Source organism: Kogia breviceps, chromosome 4 (genome assembly GCF_026419965.1).
Source record: "Kogia breviceps isolate mKogBre1 chromosome 4, mKogBre1 haplotype 1, whole genome shotgun sequence".
NCBI lineage: Eukaryota > Metazoa > Chordata > Mammalia > Artiodactyla > Physeteridae > Kogia > Kogia breviceps.
The window spans coordinates 26612731-26625979 of NC_081313.1; the positions used below are offsets into that span (position 1 = coordinate 26612731).

General features: G+C 42.8%; 1 protein-coding gene across 2 annotated transcripts in view; it reads left to right on the forward strand.

The window, feature by feature from the left end:
* The window catches only part of NPR3 (natriuretic peptide receptor 3), an 85545-nt gene extending 74179 nt beyond the window's left edge, over positions 1 to 11366 (forward strand). Inside the window, exons 5-8 of one of the 2 annotated variants that reach the window (XM_059060831.2) lie at positions 1815 to 1909; positions 3780 to 3915; positions 5420 to 5504; positions 6513 to 11366. In XM_059060831.2, the coding sequence (XP_058916814.1) occupies positions 1815 to 1909; positions 3780 to 3915; positions 5420 to 5504; positions 6513 to 6624 (428 nt within the window). In that variant the 3' untranslated portion in view covers positions 6625 to 11366. Of the gene's footprint in view, positions 1 to 1814; positions 1910 to 3779; positions 3916 to 5416; positions 5505 to 6512 lie in introns of both variants that reach the window. The other variant, XM_059060830.2, reaches the window with a different exon arrangement.
* The last annotated feature ends 1883 nt before the right edge of the window (positions 11367 to 13249 follow it).

Genomic DNA, 13249 nt, shown 5'->3' on the forward strand with positions numbered 1-13249 from the left:
GTAGCCCCATTCTGTTTCCGGCAAAGTAGACCAAAGTCTGGAAAAATCAGTGGGCCTTCAAACAGCAACCCAGAGGACAGTAAACCCAAATACTTGCCCTCTCCAAACCACACTAGAGGATGGAGCTTTCCCTTGGGATCCCTTTTCCCAGACATTCATTTTACTTCCGGAGAGAACCACATCAGTAGAGGTGCCAATTAAGAATTACACTGAACTTTGCCGCAGTTTAAATTGAAAGAAAACAAATACTTAGAATGTGGCTGACATATAAATTCTCCTACTTAATGAAAATTGCAGTACAGACATTTTAATATCAACTAATGGTATATACATATATTTTCTTTTATTGATTAGCTGCTGTAAGCCACCATTGCTAACCAAAGGAAATCCAAATCCTTTGTGTGGCCCTCCAGGCCCTCCATGCTCTGGCCACCCTGTTCCAGCTGTTGCAGCTTTACATCTCACTGTTCCCTTCCATACACATGGGCCACCTCCCCCAAAACCTCACCATCCCTTGGGTTCCTTTCAGCGTTTGTGTCTTTGTAAATACCAACAGGGCTGCTTTTCTGCCTAGAACACTCCCCCACTCTGCTGGCTGCTTGTCCGAATCAGAGGCTTCACCAGCATTCCTATAAGAGACCTGCTCTTTTACTGAGTCCCCCAGGAGTCTCCAACTAGATGTGCCAGCTCCTCTTCTGAGTGGTGCGGGCCTAGTCAGAATGTCCTCTCCCAGATTCCAGGCATAGCGATAGAAGTAATAACAAAAGAAGAAAACGACTGACTTCTCTTAAACCCATGTTTAAAGTACTTTACCTCTTTTAGCTCACTTAATCTTTTCAGCAGCCTCTTGGCAGGGAGCTACTACTATGCCTCTTTTACGGTCCTGGAGACTGAGGCTCAGTGAGCTAAGCCCTTGCCCAAGGTCATAGGCTAGGAAATGTGAAAGCTGGGATTCAGATGCAGGCGGTTGTATTACAGCGCCACCAAAATAAACCCCTTGTCCAGGCTGCCTCTCTCTTGAGCAGACACAGTGTCCAGATCATCTTTGCCTCAGCTTAAATTCAGCCCCTAGTTATCACTGGAAAAACAATGAATGCTTTATTGTATCTATATGAGATGATGAATGTTAAACTCATTTCACAGTATCTGTAAGTCAAACCTTTATGATGTACACTTGAAACTCACACAGTGAGATATGTCAGTTACATCTCCATTAAACTGGAAGACAAAACCCAAACCCCCCAAACAATGAAGCAATGAACACAAGTGTCATAAAACCAGCTCATCTTTGCTCTTGGCTCCCATGACCTGCGAAGCAGGCCCTTTGCTCTCCTGGGCGTCCAAGGAGCCCATAGGCAAGCACATTCACTGAGTCCTGGGCCTGGGATGGGGGTTTCCTTTTATAGTGTTTGCCCAGTGATAACGTGGACCTAGGACAGGTCTGGGAACTGTACTACAACTCCACTTGTTGCTCTGCATTTTTTAAAAAAATTAACACAAAACTCTGGGATAAGCATACTGCTTTCAGGATTAGCCTTAATCTTTTTTTTTTTCTTTAACATATTCCCCAAAGAAGGTCATTTGTTTCTTTTTCTTTTCATTTTTAAATGGAGAAATGTTAAGAATTTAGGAATGCAGACACAGATGAAATTACAATGTCTTTTCAAATGCCAACAAAAATGCTCCGAGTTTGATGAGATTCCCTGTGGCATGAGTTTGTTTAAAAAAGTCCTGTCAATTCATTTTCTTGTTTTTGTTGGCGGACAGAGGCATTTCAAGTGACCAAGTGGCGTTCTTTACATCTTATCCTCTAGGTATTGCCGGGCAGGTGTCCATAGATGCCAACGGAGACCGGTCCGGGGATTTCTCTGTGATTGCCATGACCGACACGGAAGCGGGCACCCAGGAGGTAAGCAAGCAGGACTTCTGCACCAGCCGCTCCTCTACTTGTTGAGATTCCAAGGAACGTATTTGTCCTGGTGTCCAAATAGCTGCCCCCAAAGCAGCCTCCAAATAAAAAGGAGCTGAACACAGGGAGTTCCCAAGAGAGGGCTTCCTTCTGCTTGAGGGTATCGGGGAAGACTTCAGGAAATGGTTCCACGTTTATCCTAAGTGGGGAAATCCTACCTTTCAAGTGGCCAAGAATCACACCTCAGTCCTAAGATGCAGGACAGCATCACCAGCTGAGAGACGTAAAGTGAAATTGTGTATTTACTTCCTCCCTAAAAATTTGAAAAAAAAAATTGTTTTTGGCGGGGGTGGGTACAAGCTGGACATGCATTAGTATTTCAAAAGATGATGGAATTTCAGGATAGCATCAGGAAGAGAAAAGGGTGCCCTGGACACAAAGAGGAGTTTCTGACACTTCCTGGGGTGCAAGCTCTTTGCCTCAGCTTCCTCGGCTGTAAATGAGGAAATCATAATCTCTCCCTTGCTGATCTCACAGGATGACCATGAACACCAGATAAAATGGAACCTAGAAGAGGACTATATAGACTTTACACGATAAATATATAAATAAAGGTTATAGGAGTATGCAGCGTTTCAGGTCACATAATGCTGTTCCCTCTCTGCTTCTCTGAAGGCTCTCACCCACAGGGGATGCCCCTGTCACACTTCATGCGACCCTGCATAAAGGACTGGCTCTTTTTCTCTTGGTCCACACATACTTGGCCTTTGTGGGAGGGGCTGAGCCGGCAGGACCCGCACTTGCTGCATTTACTGCACGGTTTTTTACTCTTCGATGGTCTGGGTCTCGTGTATATTAGAGTCTCCCCCTCTATAAACGGTGGAGAGTGAAAGTCTATTATAGACAGGGTTGTGGTGAGGATTCAGGAGTGCATGTGTGTAAAGTACTTGCTACGTGCTCAGTACATGCCAGGGATTGTTAGTTTGGTGATTATCTAGAATTCTTTTCGCTCTGATGTGAAATGGCCTATGAGAGCTTGCTGGGGCTCCTTCAGGAGAGAGAGGGGGCGGGGGTGTCACAGGATACTGACGCTCAGGAGCAGGGTGCCGGTGCCCAGACGAAAGGGAGACAGATCCCGAGAACCTGGGTGCGCAGGGACTTCTAGGTCAGGCCTCAGGGAGCTGATGAAACGGCCGTTGAACCAGAAACTGAGAGTGAACCTTGAACTGACCCATAAGAGAACGCTGATTTTTTTCAGGGGCCACGGGAACTAATTGAAAAGGAGTTCAGCTTGGAAGTGGGGTGTAAATAGGGTCAAGTCATCAGAGAGGAGAATGTAACCCCCGAAGTCAGGATGGGGAATAGTTCTGCAACGAGAGGAGGGTTGAAGTGGGAAGTTCCTAAAGACGCTCTTTAATGCTTGAATTATATGCCAAGCTAACCAAGCGGTGTTTCTCATCACACCTTAAGATGGTGTGAGGCCCACCTTAGCCTGGGGCCCTTAAGACGGGTCCTGACCTCACTCATGCCCGAAAGGAACTTGGGCCTGACAGATGGCTGACCGCGTGGGCTGCTCTGTGGCAGGTGGGAGAAGCAGCACCCTCTCCCGCGAGCAAGGGAAACGCCATGCCTTCCCAGCTTATTGCTTTCTGCATAACCACCTTCCCTGCCACGGGGAGCCCGCTGCCCATAAACCATGCTCACCCTAAGAGCGCTGCTGGCGCCTGCCAATCTTGACCTACAGAGGCCTCAGAAACACACCATTTGTAGTCAGTGTGAAGGACAGGGGAGCCCACTCTGTGCCTCCTTTGGAACCAGATAACTTTGACCTTTCAGTGTGTATATGTATATATTTTTTGCCTTGATGTAGGTTATTGGTGATTACTTTGGAAAAGAAGGTCGTTTTGAAATGCGGCCGAACGTCAAATATCCCTGGGGACCTTTAAAGCTGAGAATAGATGAAACCAGAATGGTGGAACACACAAACAGCTCTCCTTGCAAAGCATGTAAGTTTAGAGACTTAATTCGCTCTGTGTTTCATCACCTATGGTATCAGTATAATGCAGGGGTCATGCCCCGAAAGTGCAGGTTCCTGTTTCTGATGTGGTAAAACCCATGGGAACAATTCACAAACTGGCATCCACCTCCAGCAGAGGCTTCTAGGTCCTCCTGCCATCCTTTTCCACAATGGTAGAAGGCCTCTCCCTATGTTTACATCTCTTACTATAATTTCTTAGTATTTGAGGTTTACACTTTGGGGGAAGATTAAAATATCACATAGTAAATGTCACTCACTTTTTCATCTCTTGTTTCAAAGTTTGTATTTATCCTCTTACCCCTCAGAGCCAGTGTCCCTTAGGCACCTGAAAATTTACAAATTGGCAAATAAGTGTGAAATCTGTTATTTATGAGCAGCCTTGTCATAAATATAGAAGCAAGTGGAGGGTCTCATAAGGAGCTTAAAAGTAGGAAAATGGTTGGAAATCATTGCTCTAGCGAGACCCTTTGATAAGCTATCGAGGGAGGGCAAAGTGAGTATCGGAAACTTGTTCACTTTAGGCTAATGTATGTGTGCTCCGTATGTTTTGGGAACAGTCCTTAAACTGTGAGGTATTTGTGTATATGCAATAATTATGGGAAGACATAAGGCAGAAATATGTTAAGAACACAGTCTCTGGAGTTACTGGGCCTGGATTTGGAATCCCACCGTTGTCACTTACTGGTTTTGTGAACCCATTTCTTTAAGCCTCAGTTTTCTCATATGTAAAATGAAAGAAATGTATCCCACTCTTAGGGGACTGCTTTGAGGATTAAATACGAATGCATATAAGACTGTGTCCTAAACTCTTTCTACACAAGCTAGCTATTTATCATTTTTATGTAATATCTGGGACTCTACTGAACTTGATTGTTTCAAACTGTTACATTTTCACAAAGCTGTATAAGAAATTTTGACATGAAACTCTGGCTTTGGTGAGAGAACATCTAAAAACAGAACATCAACCCAATGAATTTTTTCACCAAATCTTCCAGCACTTGGAAGTGTCACCATCCAAGTGACACTGCAGATGAGAAGAGCGGGCTCAGTCCCAGCGTCTGCATGGATGTCTTCTCTGACTGTAAACTCAAAAGAGTGTGGCTAGATCTGAAAACTTCAGTTTCCAGTTTTCTTCAAACCCTCCTTGAACCTGCTTTTTTCCCACTGTGCTCACTTTTTTTTTTTTTTTTTTGTAACAGTCATTCATCTAGTATTTTCTTAAGTGCTTTTTAAGCTTTGCACTGGGTAAAAACCCCCCAAACCCCAAACCAAACCACAACCACCACTGCCACAACAACAAACTAGAAAATAGTTCTCAAAAAGAAAGGAAAATTGGAAAACTTGCCCCAAGTGGGAAATTGAGAAATACCTTCCAATGAATGAAAGTTTTCAATGACTGAAATGTCAGAATGAGGGATTTCTAGCTATTTTTCAAAATGAACTCAGATTATCTCTGTTTCTTTTTCAAGCAGGTGGCCTAGAAGAGTCAGCGGTGACAGGAATTGTTGTGGGAGCCTTACTAGGAGCTGGTTTGCTAATGGCCTTCTACTTTTTCAGGTCAGGACCACTTTATAAAGTTTTAAAATTCACTCGCCTTAATTGACTTTGCCACTTGCCTTTGAACCATCCTCCTTGTGACCTGTGCCTATCTTGCTCTTACCCAAAAAGCATGTGGTGAGAAGAGCTGAGCCATTCCTTTGGTGTGACGCTGGTTTGGTGGTCAGTGGGTTAGCATACCAGGCAGTGGGTCAGGGTTTCTATTGCCTCCCCCTGTGGGCCACAGAGCCACTGCTGTCCTTGGCTCACAAATATTCTCACCCCATTCCTATCACCCACTACCTGCGAAAGTGGACAGGGAATCCGGACAAAGGGAGAATCAACTTCCCCAGTCTCCGGCTTCCTCCAGTTTAGAAACAGGTGCCGGGCTCACCTTCTGTAGAGGATGTAGTGGCTCCAAGCAGTCTATGCTCTCAGGACGTCTGTGCTCAGTATTTGAGAACCCACGTGCTTAGTGACCACTGTGGTTAAGCCCCGAGTCTTGTAAAGTTGTAATATTTATGTGTGTTCAAGATACCGAGTTTCGCATCTTGAGACCTGTTCATTCCTTTGCAATCTTTGGTGGTTGAGTTTGTGGCTTATTCTTAAGTCAGTGGACCACGATATTTTTCATTTCTGCATGGAACTGTAACTCCGGGTGTATGTGACTCTTTGTGGGGACAATTGTATTCCTGTATGCTTCATCTGATCTTTATCTAGGGCATATCCTGGGAGCTGGGGAGAGCTTCTGTGGCAGAATAGACAAGACTTAACCCACGAGGCACCCAGGGAAGAAGGGGAAGGCTTGTTCTATGGCATCTGGGAAAGCAGGCCAATTTTCCTCCTTGAATAAGGGCACAATGCCTTAGGGCACACTACTTTAATCTTTGACCAGGGTTTCATATTGTGTCACTTCTCATTTATTAACCCAAACCCAGATGTCCCTTGAGGGCATTCTTTGTAAGAGAAACCATAGTATTTTGTAGCCAAGCGAGGTTTTATTACTACATTCACTTTCCCTTTACCCAGGAAGAAATACAGAATAACCATTGAGAGGAGAAACCAGCAAGAAGAAAGCAACGTTGGAAAACATCGGGAGTTAAGGGAAGATTCCATCAGATCCCATTTTTCGGTGGCTTAAAAGGAAGGCTATTCTTTTGGCTCGAGATTCTTTAAGGAGATAAATGGGATGAAAGACATCAATGGAACAGAAGGGGCGCTCTTGAAAAACTCATTCTTTTAAGCAGTTAGTCATTTTGTTGTAAAATTTCTTTAGAAGCTCAGGAACTGTTATTAATCACCATATGCCTCCCGGCCTTTCATCTCATGACAAACAAATATAAGAATATAACGTCACTTTGTTAAATGTCCATACTGTTTCAAGGGCACATGATCAGATTTATGTTCTGAAGGTCTGATGTCTCCATATCTTGATGGCTTTTGTGGGGATTTTATGCAAGGCTATAAAATGTGTTTTTCTTAAATGAAATGTTTTATAGCTAGAACAAAATAATTTTTACAAGTAGAATATTCTTGAAAAGAATTTAATCCCAAGAAGAAGAAAACATAATGAAAAATCTCAAGGTAGGAAATACATCATTCCTTTCTCTAGTGCTGGTGGACAGATCTGAAGTTGAAAACTGCTCTGTCTGATGTATACATTCAGGTCCTGACTTAATATCTCGAAAAAGAATTCCCCCCTGCCCTCCCCCCCCGCCCCCGTCTCCTTCAGCGTCTCATAAAAGCTACTCTGGAAAGTTGTAACTATTAATAAGTTAAGAGGATTTATACAAGAAAAGCAAATCTAAGATGTTTCATTTTTTAATATAAAAAAGCCCTATTTCACACTAACACTTTATTTTTAATATTTTAATCTTATATTTTACTATTAGAAAATGTGTCTATTTTTTCATTTTGAAGATTAAATTTCACTTATATTTTAAAAGCATGGGTAAAGTGTACAACAAACCAATAATGATGAAAGATGCCTCTCTTTTTCTCCCTGTTTTTCTCTTCCCCGTGGCTGTAGCCCAATACGAATTGCTGCTTTAATTACAGAGATCTGGAAAGGTATTCAGATTATAAACTCTACAGGAATACATCAATTTACCTGTTTTAAATGCAACTTGTTTTAGGGATAGACTCCTTCCAGTTCTGGCCAGTGATGAGTATCAAGACGAAGGATGAAATTTAATAGAATTTAATTAAGTCAGGTTTTATAAAAGGAAGGCGGTCCTTTTTTCTCAAGAAGAACTTTACAGAGTTAGAACTTGACAGTAAGCACAGAAACGATACATTTAATAAATGACATTTTACCAAAATTCACAATGATGATTTTGGTTAAAAGAGGGAATCTAAAGAGCTACTATATTCCCTTTTAGTAAACCCCAGAGAGCCTTGCAGCCAGCCACTAATAACCCATGTAACAGGGGTGGGGATATGAGGAATTTGGACAGGGTTGAATAAGTATATACCAAATCTCTACTTTGTACCTAGTACTCTGCTCATAGGTTTAAACTCACGTTGCTGCTTTCATGTATAATTTGTGGAGAAAATAGACAGTGAGGGAAGAATGGGAAGTTGCCAGATCAGTGTACCATCTTATCATGACGTCACGAGGGTTTTTCCTCAATAATGTTTTGAGCAGCTGGAAAATAGTTTTAATGTCTGGAAAAGACCATCGATAGGAGGAAAATAGGGCAGTTTAAGAAAATAGGGGAATACCGGAATTGGAGCAATTCCTAGCTAGTGATGGAGGCTGTGGCTCGCACTGGTAATGGTGGAGGTGAGGCAGGGCGAGCGAGAGCCGCGTGTCCTGGAAGCTGGCCTGAGCTTGCTTCTCTGGAGGCGTCCGCCACTCCGACCTCAGCCAGTCAAAGTGAATGGATTATTTCTGCGTGAGGCACATTCCCCCTCTATTGTTTAAAAAACGGAACGCAGGCAGTTGGTGAACATGATAAAAGAATGCACTCTGATCAACTCAAGGAACTATGTTGTAGTTCTCCGTGCTGGGTGCAAATGAAAAAGTGCTGAATTCAAAACAGGATGGAAAAAGAAGGCAAGAGAGGCCAACTCCAGAAATTCTGACACAGGAAGACAGTTTGGGATGTAAAATCCAGGAAAGCGATCCATGTAACACCTCGGGACTCCTCAACGTGAAAACAGAATGGAAGCGTTGCATCCGTCTTATTTTTGTGAGTTGAGAGACTATTTCTCTCTCATTTATGTTTTTCAGTGATGTTTTCCATGTATTTTAGAGATACTCATTCCCTATTATCTTGTGTTTGTAAAAAACATTAAAATTTTGAGCCTATGTGCTCATTACAGGGAAAAGAACACTCTTACCCGGCTGGAGTCTTTGGGTAGAAACATTTCTAACCTTTCTAGAATTTAGATAGGGGATGTTAACTCTAACCTTTCTAAAGCAAATATCTTTTATTTCTACTTCAGGTAGAGGAATAGTTCTAAACTTAATATTATATTCCCAGATAAAATCTTAAAAATTTTAAGTGAGAATTTAGTCTTTTAAAAATGGTGGAGCAAATCATAAGGTTTCTGATATTTGGACGCCATTCTCTTCCAATCTTAAAGCGATTCTAGGGTTCTTAAGATTGTTTATTTACATGTCTGTTTTCTATCCTTTCTTCCTTGAAATTGTCACATGAGTTACAAAACTCTATTAAGTTTTGAAAGCTCCCTTAAGTTGGGAAACCTTTGCTAAAAGGGTACGTGTTGGGCCCAAGGTTACCCTGGGTTAAGACTTCTGGAGATTATAAATCGGGATTGAAATTCCCAACTGCTAACATGTTTGACAACTAGTTATTCATGTGGCAACTTCGCCAGTAGCCACATATCATATGGTAAAATAAATAGGACTTTAGTTCTTAAATCGTTCATAAATTATGATCCTGAAATCCAGGGCGTTCAGATTTCAAAAGGGATACTTTATCAGTATTTTCTTATCTGGCCAAACATAAGCTGACATTGATACAGGTCAGAATGAGTATACACTTTCTGTGTGTATACTCTCGGTGTTGGAAATATACTATAGGTTATAGTAAAGTATAGGTTTATATGGTCATCCTCATCATCTTAGATTTTTTTCTTTTCTGGACTCAGAAATAAAAGCTTTCTCCAGGTGATCACTTCTATCCAGGAAGAACTTTCTGTGTAGAGTAGGGAGCTTCCCCCCGAATGACCACAGGCTCCACAAGGAAGACCCTGTAAACACTACATTTCTTGGAAGAACCACCGGCTTGTCCTTTCCTGAACCGCAGACATGGTTCCACAGGCTTTAAAATGGTTCTTTACACTTCAGAAGCTATATTTAATGGAGGAAGGGGAGAAAGGTAGGGAAAGTTAATGCCTCCTTTTCTCTTCTTCGTTAAATTCGAAGTCTTTTGCTTTGGAATGTCAGGCACTTCTCCCTATTCACATGCTCCTGGTGTCATCCACGTATTCAAGGCACCTGTGCCCTTTGCTCCCCTAATTGACCACTTTCCTTCTGGTTGCCGCTGATTTGGGGAGTGTGAGATTTGTTGTTGACCGTGAAAGTAAGGCCACTGTATAGACCTTATACAGACAGAGACAGGAATTCAGAGTAGGTCCAGTGGGCTTAGCACCTTCTTGTGAGTGAGCATAAAGTAGCTGTTTGTGGAAGTCTCTTAGGAGACCAAATAGAATATTATGCCACTGGTATTAAGGGAGTGTTTATAAACTGAAAGGAACACATACCAATGTTTCTTGGGACACAAAGCATTCAGATCCTGAGTGGATGCAGTCATAAAGCCAAACACCAGCCAAAATCCGGTCCCTCGGTCCACATTTCACGGGGTTTGTTTAGTTATGCCGTGTGGTTCAGTGCTTCATAAGGAAGCTGAAGATGAGCTGAGTTTCTTCTTCAGTAGAAAACATGGAAACTACTAACATGGAGTATGTTTTGGGGGCAGTGCGGAAGCACAGAGAATGAGATGGTGCTGTTCAGAGGAATCTGTTTCTTTTTCAGTTGATCTTTAGAACTGTAGAATAACCTATAATTTAGTTCCTCTTCAGTAAGAAGCTTGGGACACACCCAGCAAGAAGAATCAGGATCAAGCTCTTCCAAAAGAAACAGAAGAGGGTAGCGTTGCCAGCTGCCAGCACCTTTACCACCCCTCCCGCCAACACCCTATCCGCTGTCCACCGTGGCTCCAAAGATGCATCAGCGTCGTGCCCACGCAGGTAGCAGCTTGCGAGTAGAATCTCCATGCTTCCTCAGGGGGAAAGGAGACAACGTGCTGGCTGTAAGAATGTAGCTGGCTTTTGCTCAGAACCCTTACCTAACTTGACCACGTGCTCCCAGGGCAGTTCAAGCCTCTGATGTGCAAATACTCCAACAAACCTGGCTTCGGTTTGCAGCATGTAGAGCTTGCAGGTGTGCCCCCATAGCTAGACCCCAGGATTAAATCGACTTTCAAAAGGTGCTGGATTGGAGTTTGTTCAGATTTCTCATTAACCACTAATGTTAATCCATACCAAAGGCAAAGCAACTCTAAACCAGCTGATGCTGTTAATGTTCGTATTTTAAGCCACTTCAAACACAGTGAAAGGGTTTCAGTGGGAGCTGAGTCTCAGAAGTAAAAATCCATATGTTACAATAGCTCTTTGATGTATCAGGTGTGGGATGATTCCTAGGGGACATATTTGAACAAGCAGAATTAAGAGTTAGCAAAAGTGCTGCATTGCTTTGATTCACATGTTTAAAGACCTAAATTTCTACGTGCAAGGAATAAAGGGGCCCATTCACCAGGGTAAGTCACGACATAGGCTACCAAAGTGTTTTCTATTTGCTAGGAGAACGAAGCTGTCGTAGCACATAATAATTGCTCAGAGAAGGTTGAGAAAGAGGAAAATTTGGATTTTGAGACGGGATGTCCTATTTATTATTCAATGCCAAGATCTTAAAATGTTCAGCGTGGTGTGTCTTACAAGCCAGCAGTGAGGTGCCCGTAACAGCCTGGAGATGCTGTGAGTTTGCAGATCTTTCTGCTGGGTCCTGGGAATCGGAGCTCTGTTCCCTGTGCATGGTGCATAATTGAATCCAAGAGGACACAGAACAGACACGTGGGGGATTACTTCTGCAGCCTTGTCTTCTGGGCCATATTATTCACTGATAATTTACTATATAGGACTACCGAACAATACACACCCACCACGAGTCTGGTAGAAAAGTAAAAGTAAAAGCTGACAACTACATACAGTTTATTATTCTAATGTAAGTAGAACTATCTGCATATAATGTGATTTAATTTATTGTTGTTTTGTGTAGAAAACGAGAATTAATGACTGTGGATATAACCCCTGTTTTGTATAATATATTTTATTTCTGGTGCAAATTGGTCATTTAAGATATCTGCATTTGGTGTTTGGATATAAATGTGTATGTGCTCTTGTAAATGTTTCTGTTAAGCAAGAATGCCACATGCTCACAGTATAACGTGTTCTCATTAAAAAAATACATCCCACAGAAACCTTTTTCTGTTTATAATTCAACCAACATACACTGCACATACCCATATTCTCTGAGGACTTTCTGTTCTCCTGGGACCAGTTTAAGTAAAAGATTAATTAGCAGATGTGATGAATTGTGCTGTCTGAATGGTACCCATGAAAGAATTCCAGAATTTCTTCCTAGGAAAGGGAAATTTGCAGAAATAAGAAAAGAATATATTATTAAAATGAGGAGCAAATCTTGAATTGGCAGGTAAGGGGAGAAATCTTTGTGAATGATATCCCGAGTCTCTACAGCTTGAGGACACCACTGTAGCTACCTGCTGACCTCATATTATTATGTCCCTTGCCCACTCTGAAGGGGTCCTAAGTCAGTTTTGTCATTCTAAAGAGCTCCTCAGTTTCTAGGGTACTAAACCAGTCAATAGCCTGGAGCATCTACAGGTGACTCTGGCTTGTAAAAAGCTGCTTCACTCTGGGAAGTTAGTCATGATTTATTTTAAGCCCAAGAGACACATAGCAATCCTCAGGGTGGGATCAATGTGCCCCGGGCCCTGCTGCTGCTGCTGCTGCCGCCACTGCCAGTGAGGTCCCCTGGCAATACAATACCACCAATGACACATTGGGTACTGGAGTTTGAGAAGATTCTGCATCAGGATGCTGACCCTAGGGTTGGAGGTTGGAGTGGGGGGCAGAATGTGGGCAGTCCTGGCAGGAATGAAAGGCGGGGCCAGGGAACCTCCAGGAAACACAGGTGTCTCAGTCTGCTTGGGCTGCTGTAACAAAATACCATAGGCTCGGGCTTATACAACAGAAATTTATTTCTCACGGTTCTGGAAAGTTTGGTTCCTGATGAGGGCTTTCCTCCTGGCTTGTAAATGGCTGCCTTCATCCTGCATCCTTACATGGCCTGTCCTGTGTGTGTGTGTGTGTGTGTGTGTGTGTGTGTGTGTGTGGAGAGAGAGGGAGGGAGAGAGAGGGAAGGAGGAGGGAGGCTCTTTGGTGTCTCTTCTTATAAGGACACTAATCCTATGATGCGGCCCCATCTTTATGACCTCATTTAACCTTAATTGCTTCCTTGGAGGCAAATACAGCCACACTGGGGTTTGGACTTCAACATATGAATTTTAAGGGGGACACAAACATTCAGTCCATAGCACAGAGTATTATCACTACTTTCCTACATCACTTTGGGGACCATGGCCTCCCTGAATCTTTCCATTCCACATCCGACCCATTTTGAATTTCTTCATGAACACCCAACACCCCGCAATAGG